At 41.0% G+C, this 17,493-nt stretch overlaps 1 protein-coding gene across 2 annotated transcripts in view; it reads left to right on the forward strand.

Annotated features, from left to right (window-relative positions):
* faf1 (Fas (TNFRSF6) associated factor 1) overlaps positions 1-17,493 on the forward strand; it is a 60,327-nt gene that overhangs the window by 4,427 nt on the left and 38,407 nt on the right. For both annotated transcript variants that reach the window (XM_019351387.2, XM_025903009.1), the window contains exons 4-8: positions 603-649; positions 3,937-4,202; positions 4,324-4,415; positions 4,703-4,794; positions 11,804-11,909. In XM_019351387.2, the coding sequence (XP_019206932.1) occupies positions 603-649; positions 3,937-4,202; positions 4,324-4,415; positions 4,703-4,794; positions 11,804-11,909 (603 nt within the window). The remainder of the gene's footprint in view (positions 1-602; positions 650-3,936; positions 4,203-4,323; positions 4,416-4,702; positions 4,795-11,803; positions 11,910-17,493) is intronic.

A 17,493-nucleotide genomic window follows, 5' to 3' on the forward strand; every position in this document is an offset into this window, starting at 1 on the left:
CACAGTTCCTTATACCTTTTCTTTGCAAGAAAATTCTAGTATTGCTTTTCATACAAACAATGAATAGTGGATATGGTTATAACAGCGCTTACCAGCTTTACTTTGCCTGTTTGGCAGTGTAGAATAGTGACTGTTCGAGAGGAATCCAAACAATTGCCGATTCAGACAAAAGCAAACTGCAAAGCAGACAGTGGCTATATTTGTCCTTTCATTTCCCTTTGTTCTGATCTTTCGCCCTCCTTAGGTGTTTTTTCTTCTTTTAAATAAAAGAATTTGTAAATTTTCAGAACGCACAGGTCAGACTCTCCCTGTCAGCCTGAAAGAGTTTGCAAGTCAGTCATGTGTACATTTTATTGAAAGATATTTAATTTTTCACATATATATATATATATATATATATATATGTATATGTAAAGTAGTTTATTACAGTAATTGTAATTCTCTTAGCCATTGTCAAAACCTGTTTGGAGATCCATGCTGCATCTGCCAGCCTCTTTGAAATTAGTTCAGTTTACGTTGGTTGCATGTTTTGTCATGGTGTTATTTGGTGTTTGAAAGCAAAAGGACAACAACGACAATTTTGACTTCTGCGTTTATTACAGGCAGCCATCAATGGGGTCATACCACAGGAGAACGGGATCTTACAAAGGTAATAACCACATTCTCACAAATCTACTCTAAATAAGAGAAAAGATACCATCTCACCTTTTAATTCCAAGGGAATGCTGCAAGGTGACACACATTGTGCATAAGTTCAGAACACTTTTGTATTTTTGTCAAGCCGTAATGACCAAGTTAAAGGTTAGACGTAATCACAGGCAGATGTGAAAACACATAAGTGAGTTTGGGGATTCACAAAAAACTCTCAGAGAAATATGTGTCACTGATGTACATCACCTGCGTACGTGAGAAAATAAATAAGTAAATCTTAACCAAAGTCTGACTGTATTTGCAGGAACTTGAAGTCCTCATCTCAGTGTTGACAAGGCGTTGTGAACTTTATCACGGTTATAGTGGATACAGAAGTGTTGCTCAATAAAAACAGTCACATGCAGCAACATCCAGGAAATAATAACCTACAGGCTACTGAGCTGCAGGGTATTGCTTCTGCTATGATTCTTCGAGGATTGATATAAAAAAACTTCCTGCAAGGAAGCTTTCTGCTAAGAATCAAGTTGAACACAGTTTCTGATTAGAACAGGTTTCTTTTAAGAGGGTTTGTGCCATTCACTTTCATTCAACAGTTAGTTGTTACTCATGAGCTAATGCAGGGGTGGGCAATCTCAGTCCACGAGCGCCGGTGTCCCTGCAGGTTTTAGATCTCACCTTGGGTCAACACACCTGAATCACATGATTAGTTTGTTACCAGGCCTCTGGAGAACTTAAGGACATGTTGAGGAGCTAATTTAACCATTTAAATCAGCTGTGTTGGTTCGAGGACACATCTAAAACCTGCAGGGACAGCGGCCCTCGTGGACTGAGATTGCCCACCCCTGGGCTAATGCATACACATGCACACAATGCATGTGTGTATGTGAACATGCACACATGCATGCATGTGCACGAGTGAACTATTGTCAGCTCTTGGGCCATGAATGCAATTAGTTAATCTAGACCCTCCCACTGGAGGCATCCCCTTAACCGTTTTATTTTGCAAGTCACTTGTGCGCACGTGTGCACATGCATGTGCTGTAGTTTGTTTTCAGCTCTTGCGCCATGAGAATATTGCCAGTCTTTCTTGAAGGCACACACTGTCACGAACGGAGGCTGGCTGGCAGTGTGATCAGCAGCCAACACATTCACTCAGTGGCTGGCATTGGTATGAGTAGGCCAGAGTTGTCCTGTAAACAAACTCTGATGACGTGACCTGATCTGGGGCCAGTTGAAGGGTATTCCAGCACTGCTGTCTAAACAGCGTTTCTGTCTTTAATCGTGTCTTTATAACTAAGCAATTTAAGAATCATAAGCAGCTTGTTACAAGCATTAAATATGAGTATATAAGTCTCATGAGACTCCGCTCCGTCATCTGTTGAAGTCGTGAGTCCTGTCATAGGTGAAGGCCTCAGTAGTTTGGTTTAGATGGAGAAGAATGCCATCTACTTGTAGTAAAGGATAAAACTACGCCCAGAACACAATAAGAGATATTTTAACTGCTTTTTCAATAGGGATCTTTTTGTTCTATTCATTTTGACAGCTCTTGAAATCAGCCTTATTTCCCCTGGACACTTTCAGCAATAAAAAAAAAAGATGATCTTGGCAGGATCTCTCATATTTGTTCTTTAATATTTGTTGCAAAATCTTTTTTTTTTTTTTTGCATCATCTGTCTCAAATGTAAACCATCTCTGATTATAGAGCAAATGTACAGTTAGCACCTTCAATTATTAACATGATATGCTTTTTATTGCAGTTTTCACACATGCATTGCAGCCCTAAACTTTTCTAGTCACTGCCTTACGAATGTGCCTGTCACAGTTGGATTGGCCATTATATGATATTTAATCTGCCAACATTTCAGTACAAAGTCTAGGTGTGATATCTGATCTTTGACAGTTGCACAATTAATGAGTAGAGTAAATTCAAAGCTAACGAGTGGTTGTCCTGTGTCCTTGCTGCGTGCTCTACTCAGGTATTGCCTAAGTCAAACCGAGTATTTCCAGTATTGGAAATGGTGAGAAAGGAGAACTTCCAACTATGTCCTGACTTGGATTTTCCAGCATTTTTCTGTAGTTCATGGCACATGTATTATCTCTGTTCCTTTGTTGGTATATTTCACAACAGGTTGATGTTGATTGCATATACACTATAAAACATCAAGAGCCATTATGTGAACCCTTTGTTTTAGTTGATTTCCTGCATCGATTACACGTAAAATGTTATCTTATTTTCATCTAAGTTACAAGTTTATATCCATAAAATTATCCAAAAAAAATTAATTAATAACACAAACAATGAAAGTCATTAATTTATCAGCGCACATGTGAGGAGCTGTCTTTGGGTGTGCAGTATTTGTAACTCAATACATGACATTCTGATTTTAGGGGAAAAAAATGCAAATTTTCCATTTATTGGTGGATTAATTTTATTTCTCACTGAATTGATGAGCAGGGGCGCAGTTAGATTATTCTAACATATGGTTGGATCTAGTCCTTTTCCTGTTGCTCAGGTTTGTTGTGGAGGTTTTTATGACGGACGACATACAGCTCAGGCCAGTGACCTCTCCACTGTTGTTAGACTGATAAAATGTTTAAGCATGGCTTTTGCACTTGCTATTTCAGAACATTTGCTGCCTGCATTTCAAGAAACAAGGGACATACTTGGTCAAATGAGAAAAGACATTATCAATTGTGTCGTATGAAATGGCAACAAAGATAAAACACACAATAGTGTAAACAGATATTTAGAGGATAGGAGAGAAAACCACTTGCCAAATTTATCGTCTTTGTGCTGGTAGCAGTCTGTGTCACATAGATGCATTGAAGCAAACATTCACTTGGACTTGAAGCATAACCTGATCAATATTTGGTGGTCAAAAGTCAAGGTCTTTATGACATAACAAAACAAGTTTTTGACTATAACGCAAGCCTCTTATGCCTGAAAGTTTCACACAAATGTCTAATAGGATAAACTGATGACATTAAATATCCAAACAGTCAAAGGTCAGCTTTTTTGCACCATCATAATGTTTGCCAAAAGCAATTTTTCAGTCATTATTCAGCACCATAACTGAGGGGCACGAGGGGAGATTGTGACCATATATCTCTTGTATTGAATTGGTTATACCTGCTTTTGCAGCCTAACTGTTAAAGTAAATATGCTGTATGAGTTTACACAGACATGGAGCTGCACTATAACTTGAATCATTTGAAGCAGGATACAACCACGAGGAAGTCATTTTAGTTCTATTTTGAATTTCTTTTCTGACCGTCTTTCTGTAGTAACTTTTCCAGTGAGGCGAGTCAGGCCACAATGTACGGACCTCCTAGCCTCTCGGAAGCAGCTGACGCAGCAGCGGGAAGCGCAGTTCCTCCCCCCTCTTCTTCATCTTCGTCTTCTTCACCTCCATCGTCCTCAGCTTCAGCTTTTTGCCCAATCACCCCTTCTTCCCGACACATCGTAGAGCGTCAGCCCCGGCTGCTCAACTTCAGGGTCGAGTACCGGCAACGCTCTGTAGAGCTGGTGCTCGAGGAGGGCAACACAGTTGGTGAGCACCACACACTCGCACAGATGTACCATGTCCATATTTAACGCTTTCGCACTGACTTTTGCAAACAAAAGGTCAATTTTCCTCTGTGCCCGCTTTCTTTGTCTAATCCAATCCATAGGAGAAATCAAACAGATCCTTGAAACAGAGCTTGGTGTTCCGGTGTCCAAAATGCAGTTGAAAGGGTGGAAGAGCGGAGATGTGTCTGATAGTGTGAGTTAAAAGCTTTAATTTTTATAAAGCACCTTGAGGTGACTGTTGTTGTGAATTGGTGCTGTATAAATAAAGCTGGATTGTATTGAATTGAATTAACACATTAAGGCACTAAGAAAAATGAGAAGCACAGGGGATATCACACAAGTCTGCCCCTTCTGTTAATTGTTTTACATTACCAGACAGGTGTTGCATTTAGGAGCCCATCTAATTTATATTGTCTCTACAGCTATAACTCATTCACAGAACCTTTTTACAGTTGTGTATGTTTATATGTGTGTACTCAGACGGTGCTGAGAAGTTTACACCTGCCCAAGAACAACAGCCTGTATGTCCTGACCCCCGACATTGCCCCTACTGCCAGCACCAGCAAAAACAGGTACTCTCTAACTCCCATCCTTATTATGGGGATAAATCCTTTCTTGTCATTCTGCTGCGTATACACTATAAATTATTATAGGTAGTGGCATGAGTGCAGTTCAAACACCAGGTGGTGCTATATCTCCACTTATAAAGAGGAGAGGGAGCCAATGCTGCTTTCATAGCTTTATTAGGAGACATTTGACCTGGCAGTGCACATTCGCTTTTCACATCCTTTGTGACATTTTGAGAAGATGAGAGGAACGTCTGGTGCCACACTCTTTGTGTGTTATGCAAATAATAATTTTGTCGTCCTTCTTTGTCGTCTTCGCCATGATATTGTTGCTTGCCAAAGGTTTTCCTTTGCATCTTTCTCTTCAGAAGTTGTGTATATGACAGCCTCACTTCATATCTATTATTTATACCTTGTTTGAAAGATCACACATTAACATGCAGCAACAATAGAGATTTTCTGGGAAAGCCTGTGAAGTCGGTGTTCTTCATCCAGAGGTTTCTCGGGTTGTCTTAGTGAATGCGTGACAGCATTAGCAGCCTTTTTCTCTGAAATGTCAGGCAGCTCAGGATAAAGTCATAGCAGTAATACAATCATAGGTGGCAGCTGAGCATGTGATTGGTCTTTCATCAGTATCAGGTAAACATCATCCAAAGAAATAATATATCTGCTTTATTCTACTTGGTTATCACAGGATGACAAAGATCATTTTTATTTTTTATTTTGAGGGGATTGGACGGATAATGATAGATATGAAGGGTACACATTTTTTTGTTTGTGGGAATATGTCTTTACAATATTACCTTGCACTATTTGTATGGTTGCAGTATTTGAGTTCTTTGTTTGTATGAGTATTTGCTGTCTGCCATTGTCCCTGTGCCGTGTAATTTTGTGTGCAATGTAATTTGAAGACACATCCAGGCAGAATGATTGAGGATGTACATTGCCACTTCTGTGATTAATAACGGAATTGGTTTTCTTTTTTGAAGCTAATGTCCCTGAAGACATGGTCTGTGAGCTAAAAACAAAAAGGGAAAGAAATTATTTAATGGAAATTTACCAGCAGTGGTTAGTGTTTTATGTGTTCTTCAGAATCTTTTTGAAATGAATGGTTGAGCAGTGTATTTTCAGATCCAGTACCAGTACCGTTATCAGCATTTATCAATTTAACATTGCATAAAAAAAGCAGCTGTAAGGTCTTCTTGAGTGCATAATTATGTAATTGTGGATCCTAATAAGTTGTCACGTAGTCTGGGACATTTTGAAGTGTAACATTTTGTGAGCCGAGTTTCCCGTGTCTCTATGAAATCATCTTAGGTTTGTTGAAATTTTTTATTTTATCAAAAAGAAAAGCTCTGTGGCTAATACGGGGCATGTATCTGCAATGAGCATTAGTCAATTTGTTAGAAGATTAAGAGGGTTTTTTGTTTTTTTGGCGTGTCATACCTTGACCCCCAATTTTTTTTTCTTTTCTTTTTTGGCTGTGGATTAAAAAAAAAACAAAAATTGTACTGTAGCTCTCCCCTGAGAAAGCATCCACATGTCAGCAGAATACGTGTGGAAGAAGTAATTTGGCAGTTTGCTGCTTTCCATGCTAGTTAGGCTAAGTGGTAGTTATACGGTGTTGGCAGTTAATGACCCTCCGTTGCTCTCTCTCTTCCCTGCCTCTCCTCATCTTCTCACTCGTACACTGACTGCTGTGTCTTTTTAGCAGCACCGTTGCCTTTCCGCCAAGTGTTATCGATATCATTTTGGGTGTCAGGAGCTCGTTATTCTGTGTCAGCTATTTTAGTGGCGGACAGTTGGGGCTGAAAGGAGTGGGTGGGCTCTTGTGTATATGCGCATGCAATTGTCTATTAACGTGTGCCTGCGTGCGTATGGTGACCGTGTTGGCATACTGGGAGCGGATAGGTGACAAATCACAGAATGTGAAGGGAGCAGTCCCCTGTAGCGAGACCAAACAGGCTGTTGGCTTGTAGTAAAAATAAACTGTGGTCACACCATATACACACAGTACACACAGTTCATGTGAAGTGTCTGCAGATTTGTTGTAGCAGACAGATCTCAGTGCAAGTATTAGTGTCATACCATCTCAAGGTATTAATGTCTTATGAATGAACTGATTTGGTATTAAATGACCATAAATGACCAGTTCTTGTGTTATTTGTGTTTTAAATATCTTATAACATTTGATTTACTGATGAAAGTGGCAGTCTTCTCATTTTACTCATGCAACATAATTAGAGGAATTAAGGATGAATCAAATGAGCATTACAATGTATGAGGGAAAATGAGAAAGTGGTTGATTTTCATGAGAAAATCATGAAAAATGATGTGTGTGTCTTTATAAAATCTGAAACTTCACTATGGGAGGAAATGTGTAATTCTTATAGTGTATATATATATATCTTAATGATTATTTTTTACTGTTGATTACATTGTATCCCTGCCTTTGAGAAGCTTTAACCATGGCCCTGATTTCAGTTTCGCTTCTAATAAGCAAAACTGAGTGCAGCACTTTACGGGTTAACATTAGGACAAAGATCTACTTTTATTTGTTTTTTACCTACTGTCCTACAAGTTTCTAATAAAATGTAGCCTTCCAGCATGCAATTACTATCTAATTAACCATAATTAATCCAAATATAGCAGAATATCTAATTAGTAACATTAAAAAAACTATGTATCTCATTTCCCTCTAAGTAATCTATTTGTTTGTCTCAACTTGGATGGATGTTGCACACACTAAAGCCATTTTCAAACAGGCATCCGGCAACAGTGTTTGCTTCAAAAATCCACACACGGAGTTGCCTCTTTATTAGTTGCACTTGTAGTCTGCCACAATTCGGTACAAGAGCTCTGCTGTAAAATCTACTTTTATTGTGTTTAACCTTTTGTGGAGTGTATAATGTTGTTGTGTATGTATGTGTCTGTTATTGAAGTTTAGAGTGAAAGTGGTGTTGTGCACTAATAATGCACTGACAAGTGGTTCTTGTCATTTATGAGAATATTTGAAAAACCTTTGAATATAATACAAGCCAGAAGATAACTGCAGCTAAACCTCAGTGCTAAAACATCTTATTTAACACCATCGCTGTGGTGTCAACAGAAACATTTTAGGTATCACAAAGTCGGCTTTATGGCAGAGCAGTTTTATGGAATTTCTTTAGGTTACATGGTGCATGTAATAGGATGACCACAAAGTGTAAAAATGGGTGGTTCGTGGCACTCGGGTAATATCTTTTTGACATCTAGGAAGAAAACAGCGGTCATACAGACTGTCTTATCTAAGTTTGAGCTTCTTTTAATTTGGTTGGTAGCTATGTTCCATATTACAGACTGCAATATGGCATGCACTGAAAATGTTTATATATTCAACATTGTAATTTTGCATGATTGATATTCAGTATCAAAGCCAAAAAGGGGAAAAAAACAGTGTAAGTACATTTTTCAGATACATTTTCTACCAGGATTGTTTTGCTTGTTGAGACATATTCATTTTTAGCTTTTGTTGGTTTCAGAGAAGCCAGTATAACACACAGCAGGTATGACAGGAGTATAACTTGCAGAGACATAAAGTTGCTTGACAATATTTTAAGACTGGTATATATGAATAACCTTAACTTAACTTAATAGTATAGTTATGAAAGCAGGAAAAAACATCTCTTAGTGAAAGTTTTCTTCTAGCTGCTAATGATTTTTTCCAAACAAAAAGCAAAAAGAAACTACTACCATCTAAATAAAATGGCTTGAAACACACATTTTGAATGAGAGTAATGAACCTCTCACTGTCTCCCGAACTATATTTGCTAGTTTGTATTTTTTTTTTTTTTTTTATCTGAAAAGACAGTTATCCAGCCAAATGTAATTTCTCAGTGCTTATAGTAAAAATTCAAGTCTCCCGTAAATGGTAATATCCAAAGCAATTACTTTGTAGAGCTTGGCTCATGCTGTACACAGACCTCCACCAAAACCAACTGATTAAATAGTGCTGCACTGTCATTATGATCCCACTGAGCAAACTCCTTTTGGTTGTCTTGTTTGATTAGAAATAAATCTCGAGGCTTCGGGAGGTATTCCTCTGAGCAGCAATTCATACAGATAGTTATTTAGTTAGTGAAGTGATGTGCAGTTAGTAATGGTCTGAAGTTTTTCTGTGGCCATGTTGATGACCGCATGTGAATACAAGATGGTGTTAAGGAGGAGCTAATCTCCTGCATAAATGATGAAGGGCTGATGAATATTTCAATGGAGCCTGTTTCCTTTATTGTTTATTCTCCGCTTCAGCTCTGAGCAGGCACGTGTTTGCCGAGGAAAGGTTATTTTAATTTGAACTCTGGAAAGAAGTTTGAAATTAAAAAAGCGATTCATGAGTTTTTTATGTATTCTTGTTTTATTGAGCTTTGCCTGTCGGCTTACGCTTCACCTCCGCGTGTCAGCTATCCAGTCACAGACGCACAGATACTTCAGGGAGATAGCTAACTGGTCAGCTAAAGCAGTGATGGGAAGGATTGCGCGAGTAGCACACTAATGACCTTTTGGAAACAATGGCAGATCAAAATAGAGCAGAACCTGAATGGTTTCATATTTTTCTGCTTTGTTGTGGATGCAAAATATGGAGGAGGTAAGCAGACCCTTGTGTGCGCCTCAGAACCTCCTTTGTACCTGTTAGGGGCATAAGATGAGCTGGCATGTATTCTGCTGGTTGGTGTGTTTTTTCAAGCATTTAAAGCAGCAGCTGAAACACGCGTTATGGTAGTTGGTAAATACCAGTGAGCAGTTTTGGTGAATGTTTATGGGACAGCGTATGCGTGTATGGGTATTGGTGTTTTGTAGGCACATGTCACATTGTGTGCATGTGTGCGTGCGTGTGCGTCTCTGTGTCTGGCAGTGCTAGTTTAATAAGGTCTAGAGTCTGCTCTGTGCCGCGGGGACTCGCAGCTTAGGCGACGGGCTTACCTCAGAATGAAACCAATCTGTTTAGCCTGCTCTTCTCCCCCTGCAGAACGCTCCATTTTTGCTGTCCATAAAGTTAAATGACATTTTCCTCACGGCACCCTTATGCCATGTCAAGTGCCTCCGGAGATGTTCCAGGCCGACCTAGATGTCAACGAGTGTGTGTGTGTGTTGAGTGAGAAAGGGACCTCTGAAGGCAGAAGCAAACACTGCGACATCCACATTTCAACCCTGCACTGCTTGAAGGGCCTGCTTCCCCGAGAACACAGCCGCTTTGAAAACACAGGTGGTGAAAGCGGTCCAGACAAAGGGATGTTAGACTTGAAACATGGTTGTTCTGTTTATATGTGAACCAGCAGGCCTTCCTTAGACAGATGGGAAATGACAAGGAGATGACTCATCATGAATGGCAGTTTGTTTCCCCTCTGAATGCATTTGATATTTTAAGTAGCTATATTTGTACTATAGAGCACAATGAGTGATAGATTTTTCAAAGTAAATCTCGAACAGAACCTCCACCCACGCACACACCAAATGGCTCATCGGCCTGCCATAAATGACTGATAAGATGTTCCTTCTTTGCTTGGAAGGACAGAGTAACACTTCCACTCAGTTTACCCTCTATCTCTGCCTATTTAGGAGTCTAGCCGCCTGCCAGCAGCAGCTCGGGACTGTGTCCAAACATAATCGTGATATTAGCTAGATCCTTATTTATATGTCCCTACCCCTTCCATCTCTCCTCTCTCTCACACACATGCACACACATCGCTCTCATCCGTCTGCTCGGGCCTATTACATATGCATCCATCCTTCCCACTTCACACATTTCCAATCTTCTCCAGTTAGCTACAACAAACATTACATTTACATATTGATTTCGTAGTTTTAGTCAATGTAAATATGCTGTCATTACAGTAAATTTGAGCTTCTGTTAACATAAGCTCGTCCAGATCTGCGCAGATTAAGGGTGTGATTGCATAATTAATGTGTGCGCTACATATTAATTCCCCCATCCCTCTCTTTCTCTCAACTCTTCCTCCTCTCCTTGGGTTCTGAGCCCTGATTAAGTGCCTGTTTCGGCCTTTAAGCCTCCCATTGCTATTCAGCCTCACAGACCCAGCGTTTGCTCAAAACGCTACTTAACCTCACAGCTTATTGTAAATTAAGCTTCCAAAAGTTGATTCCCCCACCTCTTCTTCTCTGACACTGCTGTAAGTTAGTCAGTGAGCTACGGATGTTGGTCCAGAGGCAACATCTTAGAGCAGCAGGTGTCTGTAAATACCGCTTTCACAGATTAATATGAAAGGTTCTTGGTAAATCTCTGCTGGACTTATTTGCAGAATTACTCTGAAACTTTTTCACATTCAGTTTCAGCTTTGTACTATTGTTATTTTTCCACTTTTAAGGTCGGTGAAAGAATTTTCATGCTGAAGGGAGTGCAGATGGAGATAACTACAGCATAGTCAGTCAATACATACTTTATGACCTGCCTACAGCAACATTAACAGGTTTCTAGATACATTTATTGTAACTGTAACTGCAGTAGGTTTAGGGTATTTCAGATTTTTAACTATGTTCAGCTAGTTCAGGATATTCCACAGCAAAATGTGGCTTTTTATTTATATTTATATTTATTTTTTAGTTCTGAAAGTACTGTAGGCCTTTTCTCCAGTTTTGTTAGCATTAAGGCAGATTGATCGGCTTCCTGCTGTTAATGTGCAGGTGGTCATAGCTGTTGGAGCCTGCTGTGCTGAGCATAGCTCTGGACAGGCTTGTTAAGACATAACCAGAAAAGAGAACGACTTGCCCCCTGAGGAAGCACCCACCTCCCCACAGGCCGGCAGGCTACCACTAGTTGACAAGTTTCAGCTTGCCCTTTACTCAACTCAAGTCACTGTTAGCAATTATGTATGTTTGTCTTTGCCCTCTTCTTTCTCTTGTGTCATTATTCTGTCACCTCATTTAGGTGTTTTCTCTCTGCATCAATCTGTGTTTTAATTTCCTTTATAGCATTTATCCCTATTTCTTACTGTTTAAAATGTTCCCTCTTCTCGTTTAGTGCTCTTCAGGATTCATTAAACCAAAACTTCCTGCTGGTCATTAGCCACCGTGAGGCTCAGAGGGACTACAACCTCAACTTTCCCGGCTCCAGAACTATACAGGAGGTATGGACACACACACCACATTAGATATCACAGTGTCACTTTCTATGCACACATACGCACAAAGTCTCTGTAATGCACCCACATCATGCACTCGCATAATATTATTCTGCCTTATTCTGGCTTCTCATAATACAACTTTCATTCCATTTGCCAAACATTGCTAGTCTATCTCAGCCATCGATTCATTATTCATCACAAATGATCACATTTCAGAGCACATAATTACTCTCACAGCTGCGCTCTGGTACAGCCCCCTCGTTTTTTCTGGACTCCCCCAGCTCTGCGTCTTCCTCCCTTTCTCTCTCTCTCGCTGCAGTGTCAGCAGTCTAGAAAGCCATTTAAATGACTGAACATTGTTTGATCTAGGCATGTGGGTGCAGTGGAAAAAGACAGTGCGTTCGCTTACTCGATCTGAAACTAAACAGTAGCCTTTGCAGCCTATGAAATATTTATAGTTACTCAGCTAGGACCCAGTGTGAGTCCAGTGCATGTCTTTATCCATTGATTAAAGCTGCAAATTGATTAGATGTTAAGGAACATGGGAATGTAAGTGTATGCTTGCTTAAATGCAAAGACGAGTAAGCGTGTCTTGCTGTATCGGTTTTTAGGTCCTACTTGTGTTGAAATCTGAACTTGCCTGCATATAGAAAAATGTCTTTTAGGCCATGTTCACACCAAGGCCAGATTTAGACTTCAGGCCACGGGGAGTCTTAGAGAGCATACGACATAACCTATGAAAGTGGCTGATGGAATTTATGCTTGTGCTGGTGTATTATGTGTTAATTACCATGTGGTCACATTCCAGTGTTGTCACCACTAAAGCATATATCTGACCACACTACTGTGTCCTTTTAGGTCCCCTGAAGTCAAGTATTTTGAAAACTCTACTAAGCTAAGATTTAGTTTTAGTAAGGACGGGTTATAATGAAGACTCGGAATTGATCATGCAGGCACCAACATCCAACTGCTGACTGATTGAATCTCATCAGTCACTATCTGTCCTTCCGTGAGTCATCACACCCCATCACATGACCCTTTTCTGGGAGAAAACAAAGGCATTGGTCTTGGCAACCAGTGGTTAATTCAACGAGGAAAACAAATTACAGGTGTTGCTGAGCCTGGTGTTTATGCTCTCAGCTGTTCTACAGCTAAACTGTGCATTTTATTAAGCTACAACTTCCTACAAGAGACTGTCCAGGTGTATGTCAGTGGACATGTCGAATGCATTTTTAAGGGAATGGACAGATATTGCTTCAGTTTGTTTATTAATGGTGCAGAAACTCTGTTTAATATGAAAACATATTAGAGTGGATTTAGCCATACACAGCTGCCCTGTGCTGTCCTGCTCTGCTCCTGCAGGGAGAGACCTGAGCAGGAAACATTTATTAGTCAGTGTTTTGCTAGCCAGCTGCTAGAAGTAAGAACTCCAACTCTGTCCTGCAGTACCTCCTTGAAAGTTTAAGTAATTTAAACTCAATTTGAACGATTTGAACTTGGTGTATCAGGATGTTTAATGTCTGTGGATTCTTTACATGCCTTTGACTAGTTGTTTGTCAGTTTAGATGTGCTGAATGCTTTCTGTGTTTTACATCCAGGCCAACTGTTTTCTCAAAAGCAACAGTGAAAGGTGTTTATTCTTCCTTGTTCTCTGCAACCACTGCTGTTCTGGCCTAGGTCCTCGTTGCAGTTCAAGATTACACTAATAATAATCAGGCTGCATGCAGGGCCTGTAATGGTGCTAATTGAACAGATTAGTATAACCAGCATCTGAACTGGAGGCAGCTCGCCTCCCTGGACTTCTCTCTCGTCTCCATTTGCGCTCTCATTTTTTTCTCCTCCTTCATCATCTCCCCTTTTTCTTTCTCACTCTCTTCTCAGGCAGATGGTTTTGATGAGCACCCACTGTGAACCTTAAGTGTTTCTGCTGGGATTACAAACACTGGGGAGGGGTCCCTGTGGTGTGGGAGGGGGGAACTGTGGACACAGAAAGGAGGCAAAGGACTGTTGGCTTGGTGGGGGTGCTGTAAGAGGCCACGGGGGATAGAGAAGGGACCATGTGGGCTTAAACAGGCCTCCATGTTGCGGTGCTTTCCTTACAAATGCATGTCTTTAGGCATCTCAAGGCCCCCTGCGGGGAAAATGAGACCCAGAACTTTAACCTGAATATATCATGTGTATACATCATGTAAGGGCTGGCTCAGAAACGTTTTCGGAGTCAGAGTGAATGTGAAAGAGTAGTTGTGGAGTGGAGTTGCTTTAGTTTGGCTTGCCTGTGGGAGAGATGAAAATATACGATAAGAAGAATAATTAAAGACACCAGCAAGAAGGGAAATGCTGTTCTGTCAACAGAAATATCTTGGGACGCAACAAAGTGGTAACAACACATATTCAGCCTGACTGACACTCTTTTCTGGTATACTGTGTCCAGTCTCACATATGGACACCACTACAGAGCACCTTTCTTTCCCTATTCTCCCTTTTGTCTTTACTGAAGACTAACCGATGGTCCCTGCTTGTGCATATCAATAAGGATGGAGTCTTGTCTTCTTGTTTGTCTTTGCCAAAGACTGTGCCTTTGCCTTGTGGCTCTCAGGGAACTGCCCTTACCCCTCCCTTTCTATTCCTTCATTCTCCATCTCTCTCCCAGTGTCCCCTTTCCACTTTCTTTCTTCTCCATCTCTAGAGCTCAAGGCGGTGTAGACTCTGATTGGCATTACCAGACTATACTGTGGGGGTAAGTTGCTGGCTAGCTTCTAAGCTAAGCTGGAGAGCAAATGTTTGCCAGGGAAGTAGAGGGTAGAATAGGCATGGCTGCCGGGTCCTGAGTTGTCCGTGACCAGACCAGTTGTCCTGGGGATTTCCCTTGTCTGCTGCCCCCCACGCCCCCACCCCGCCCACCCCAAGGCTTGTGGATGGGCCCCATCCTTGCTCCGCAGCTGGGCGACATATAGGAACCGAATGCAGACAGGGGCTAGAGAGCTGAGAAAAGGAGGGTTGGATCGAAAAAGGAATGAAAGAAAGGCATCTGGTGCTTAGGGGAGATGAAGAAAGAGAGAGGGAGCTTGTGACTGTTTAATGGAAACCTTTCCTTTTCTTTGATTTGCTTCCAGGCAAGGATTACAGGCAATTGGCATTTACAATGATTGGATCATTAATTTTGCCGTGAGGCATATTGCCCAGCAGCTCAGCACCACTGCCAGTTTAGCTAATGTTGTGTATAACTGGCTCATACACCCTTGCCTCATCTCAACATGAACAGCCGCACACAATTTGCAGCACTGTGTTAGACTTTGATATAAATCCCTTTATGCTCCCTTAAAGGCATTTTCTTTACATTTTATCTTCTCTGTGTAGAAGTCAGGTTGATCAATACCTTTCACAAGCCGCTGAATCGTTCGACCACTGATGCCATGTTTTGCTTAATACCCCATGCAATGACGTTCCAAATGTAGGCCCCTTGTTTAGAGACAAACAAGTCTGAATTATTTGTAAGTAGGAATTTGTTATGGAAGTGTTACTGAGAGGCAACTATTAAACGTAATTGTTTTAGTTTGTTTCAGTCTCACTTATCAGTCAGATGGCTGTTGCGGTAGACAGGGGGCAGCATTAGACAGTATTGCTCCATGTGTGATTGGATTGCAGCCCTCAGTTACAATGCTCTGTAACCGAGGGCTGCAACAAGAAATTCAGCTAGCTGGGTTAAGGCCAGGCATTCTGTCAAGCTAGTCTTGGGTTCTTATCTGTCCTTAATTTTATTAATAATTTGTTTTCTTTCAGTCATTTCTCACAATATTTCATATGTCAGGAAAAGATTGAGTGACTCCCTTCAGATTTTGACAGTGTAGTTTCAGGTGGACATGCTTGCTGTGTAGATGTGGGTGGGTTTTTTTGCTTTTCTTTTTGTGGTGAGATCAGATTGTCCTTTGCCAGGTGTCTTTCACTGTCTGTCTCCACTCTCCTCCTCCACCTCTCACCTTCACTCTCTCTGTGGTGGGCGTAAGTTTGTTGTTTCTCTGATGCTGCTTTAACCTCTGACTGCAGTCTCTTCATTACTAGTGTTTATGCCTCTCCTTTCCTCCCTTTTCCCCTCTATTCATCGGCCGGCCAGCCGGTCAGTCAAATCCCTGTAGTCTGGCTGGTCAAACATAGATATTACACTCTGTAATAACACTGGCCACCCGCTTTGACCCCAGCCTGCTGTCCTGATCATAGCCTCTCTTCATAAGGATAGGCACCGAGCCGTGTGGTGTGGGATTTACGACGGAAAGGCAAAGGATGGACTGTGCCACTCATTTATTATTGTTCTTTTATTCTTCTCCCTCCATGTTTGTACTCTGAATTGCTTTGCCGTGCTTTGCCCATCCACAGTGAAATAAAATTTCTGAGTGTGACTGATAATGTATAGAAGAAAAATATTCTGCTCAACAAGAGGGTTGATGATTTGTGTTTCCACAGTTTTTTTGTTGTTGTTGTGTTTTGTTTTGTTTTTACCTCATTTATGCCAGTAAAGATTTTCAACTTTAATATTTGGGAAAAAAATATGTTCCTTAATTTGTTTTATTTATTTATTTATATTTTGGCATTTCTTTTATAAAAGATAACAAGAGTCATTGTGATTGTGCTCCCAGACAGTTTTTAAACTACATATAAACGCAAAGTGTGGTAATAAGTAGTATTATGAGACAAGCAGCCGAGCATTGTCTGCCTTCATAATCTTTACAGTTCAGTGTGCTGCACAGGCTTTCCTGCTTTCCCCGAGATTGGCTTTGGTTTGTGTTTGTAGCGTTCTTTAAGTTTCCACCTCCATGACCAGCAGCCCTGAATATGCTCAAGGATCCATCTCTTCTCAGTGCTTGTTACAAAGACAGGATTTGCCCTGTGTGTGTGGAGGGATCTTAGCTCCACAATAGATAGTTTTCTCAGCATCAGTGTTCAGCCCTGCGGGCCTGAACGGCAGAATCCTGCAGAACAAACGCACTAGAATCCACGGCCGCCAGCGTTCAGACACCGACGAGGCTTTGATCAGGGTTGACTGGCGCACATCAGGCTGGCGTTAGGGCTTTAAACCAACAACCCAGCGGCCGGTGTAACGCAACGCTTGGCGGGACAGGCGCTTGATGGCTGCTAACTGTTTAAAAGCAAGGAGTGTTATTAAGTGATGCAGATACAGCGTCCGCACATGAATGGGAGAAGAGAAATACTGTTCATTTCAGAGTGTGGGGCTGTTGTCGCTGGGAATTAGCAGTGGCATCTGAAGAATGCTGATAACACTGGCTGTCTCTTTTCTGTCCTTCTCTCTCCTTTGACTTGTGAAGCCCTTTATTCTCTGCCTCTTCTGTTCTTCAGAGCGGAGGATGGCTCCTAAAATTTACAGCGTTGTATGCACTGTAATGAGGCAATTAAAGGAATATTTTTCAATCATATTGACGCTAAAACTGACCTTCCCCCCCGCTGGCTAGAATATAAGGAGAAATATCAAAGCTCTTTGTGTAGAGTCAGAGAGGCAGTCCATGCTGTTGTCATTACGGATGTTACATGAGTTTTGTGTATTGCAAGCATACAGTAATATATAATAAAATACAAT

This window comes from Oreochromis niloticus, linkage group LG23, assembly GCF_001858045.2.
Source record: "Oreochromis niloticus isolate F11D_XX linkage group LG23, O_niloticus_UMD_NMBU, whole genome shotgun sequence".
Taxonomy (NCBI): domain Eukaryota; kingdom Metazoa; phylum Chordata; class Actinopteri; order Cichliformes; family Cichlidae; genus Oreochromis; species Oreochromis niloticus.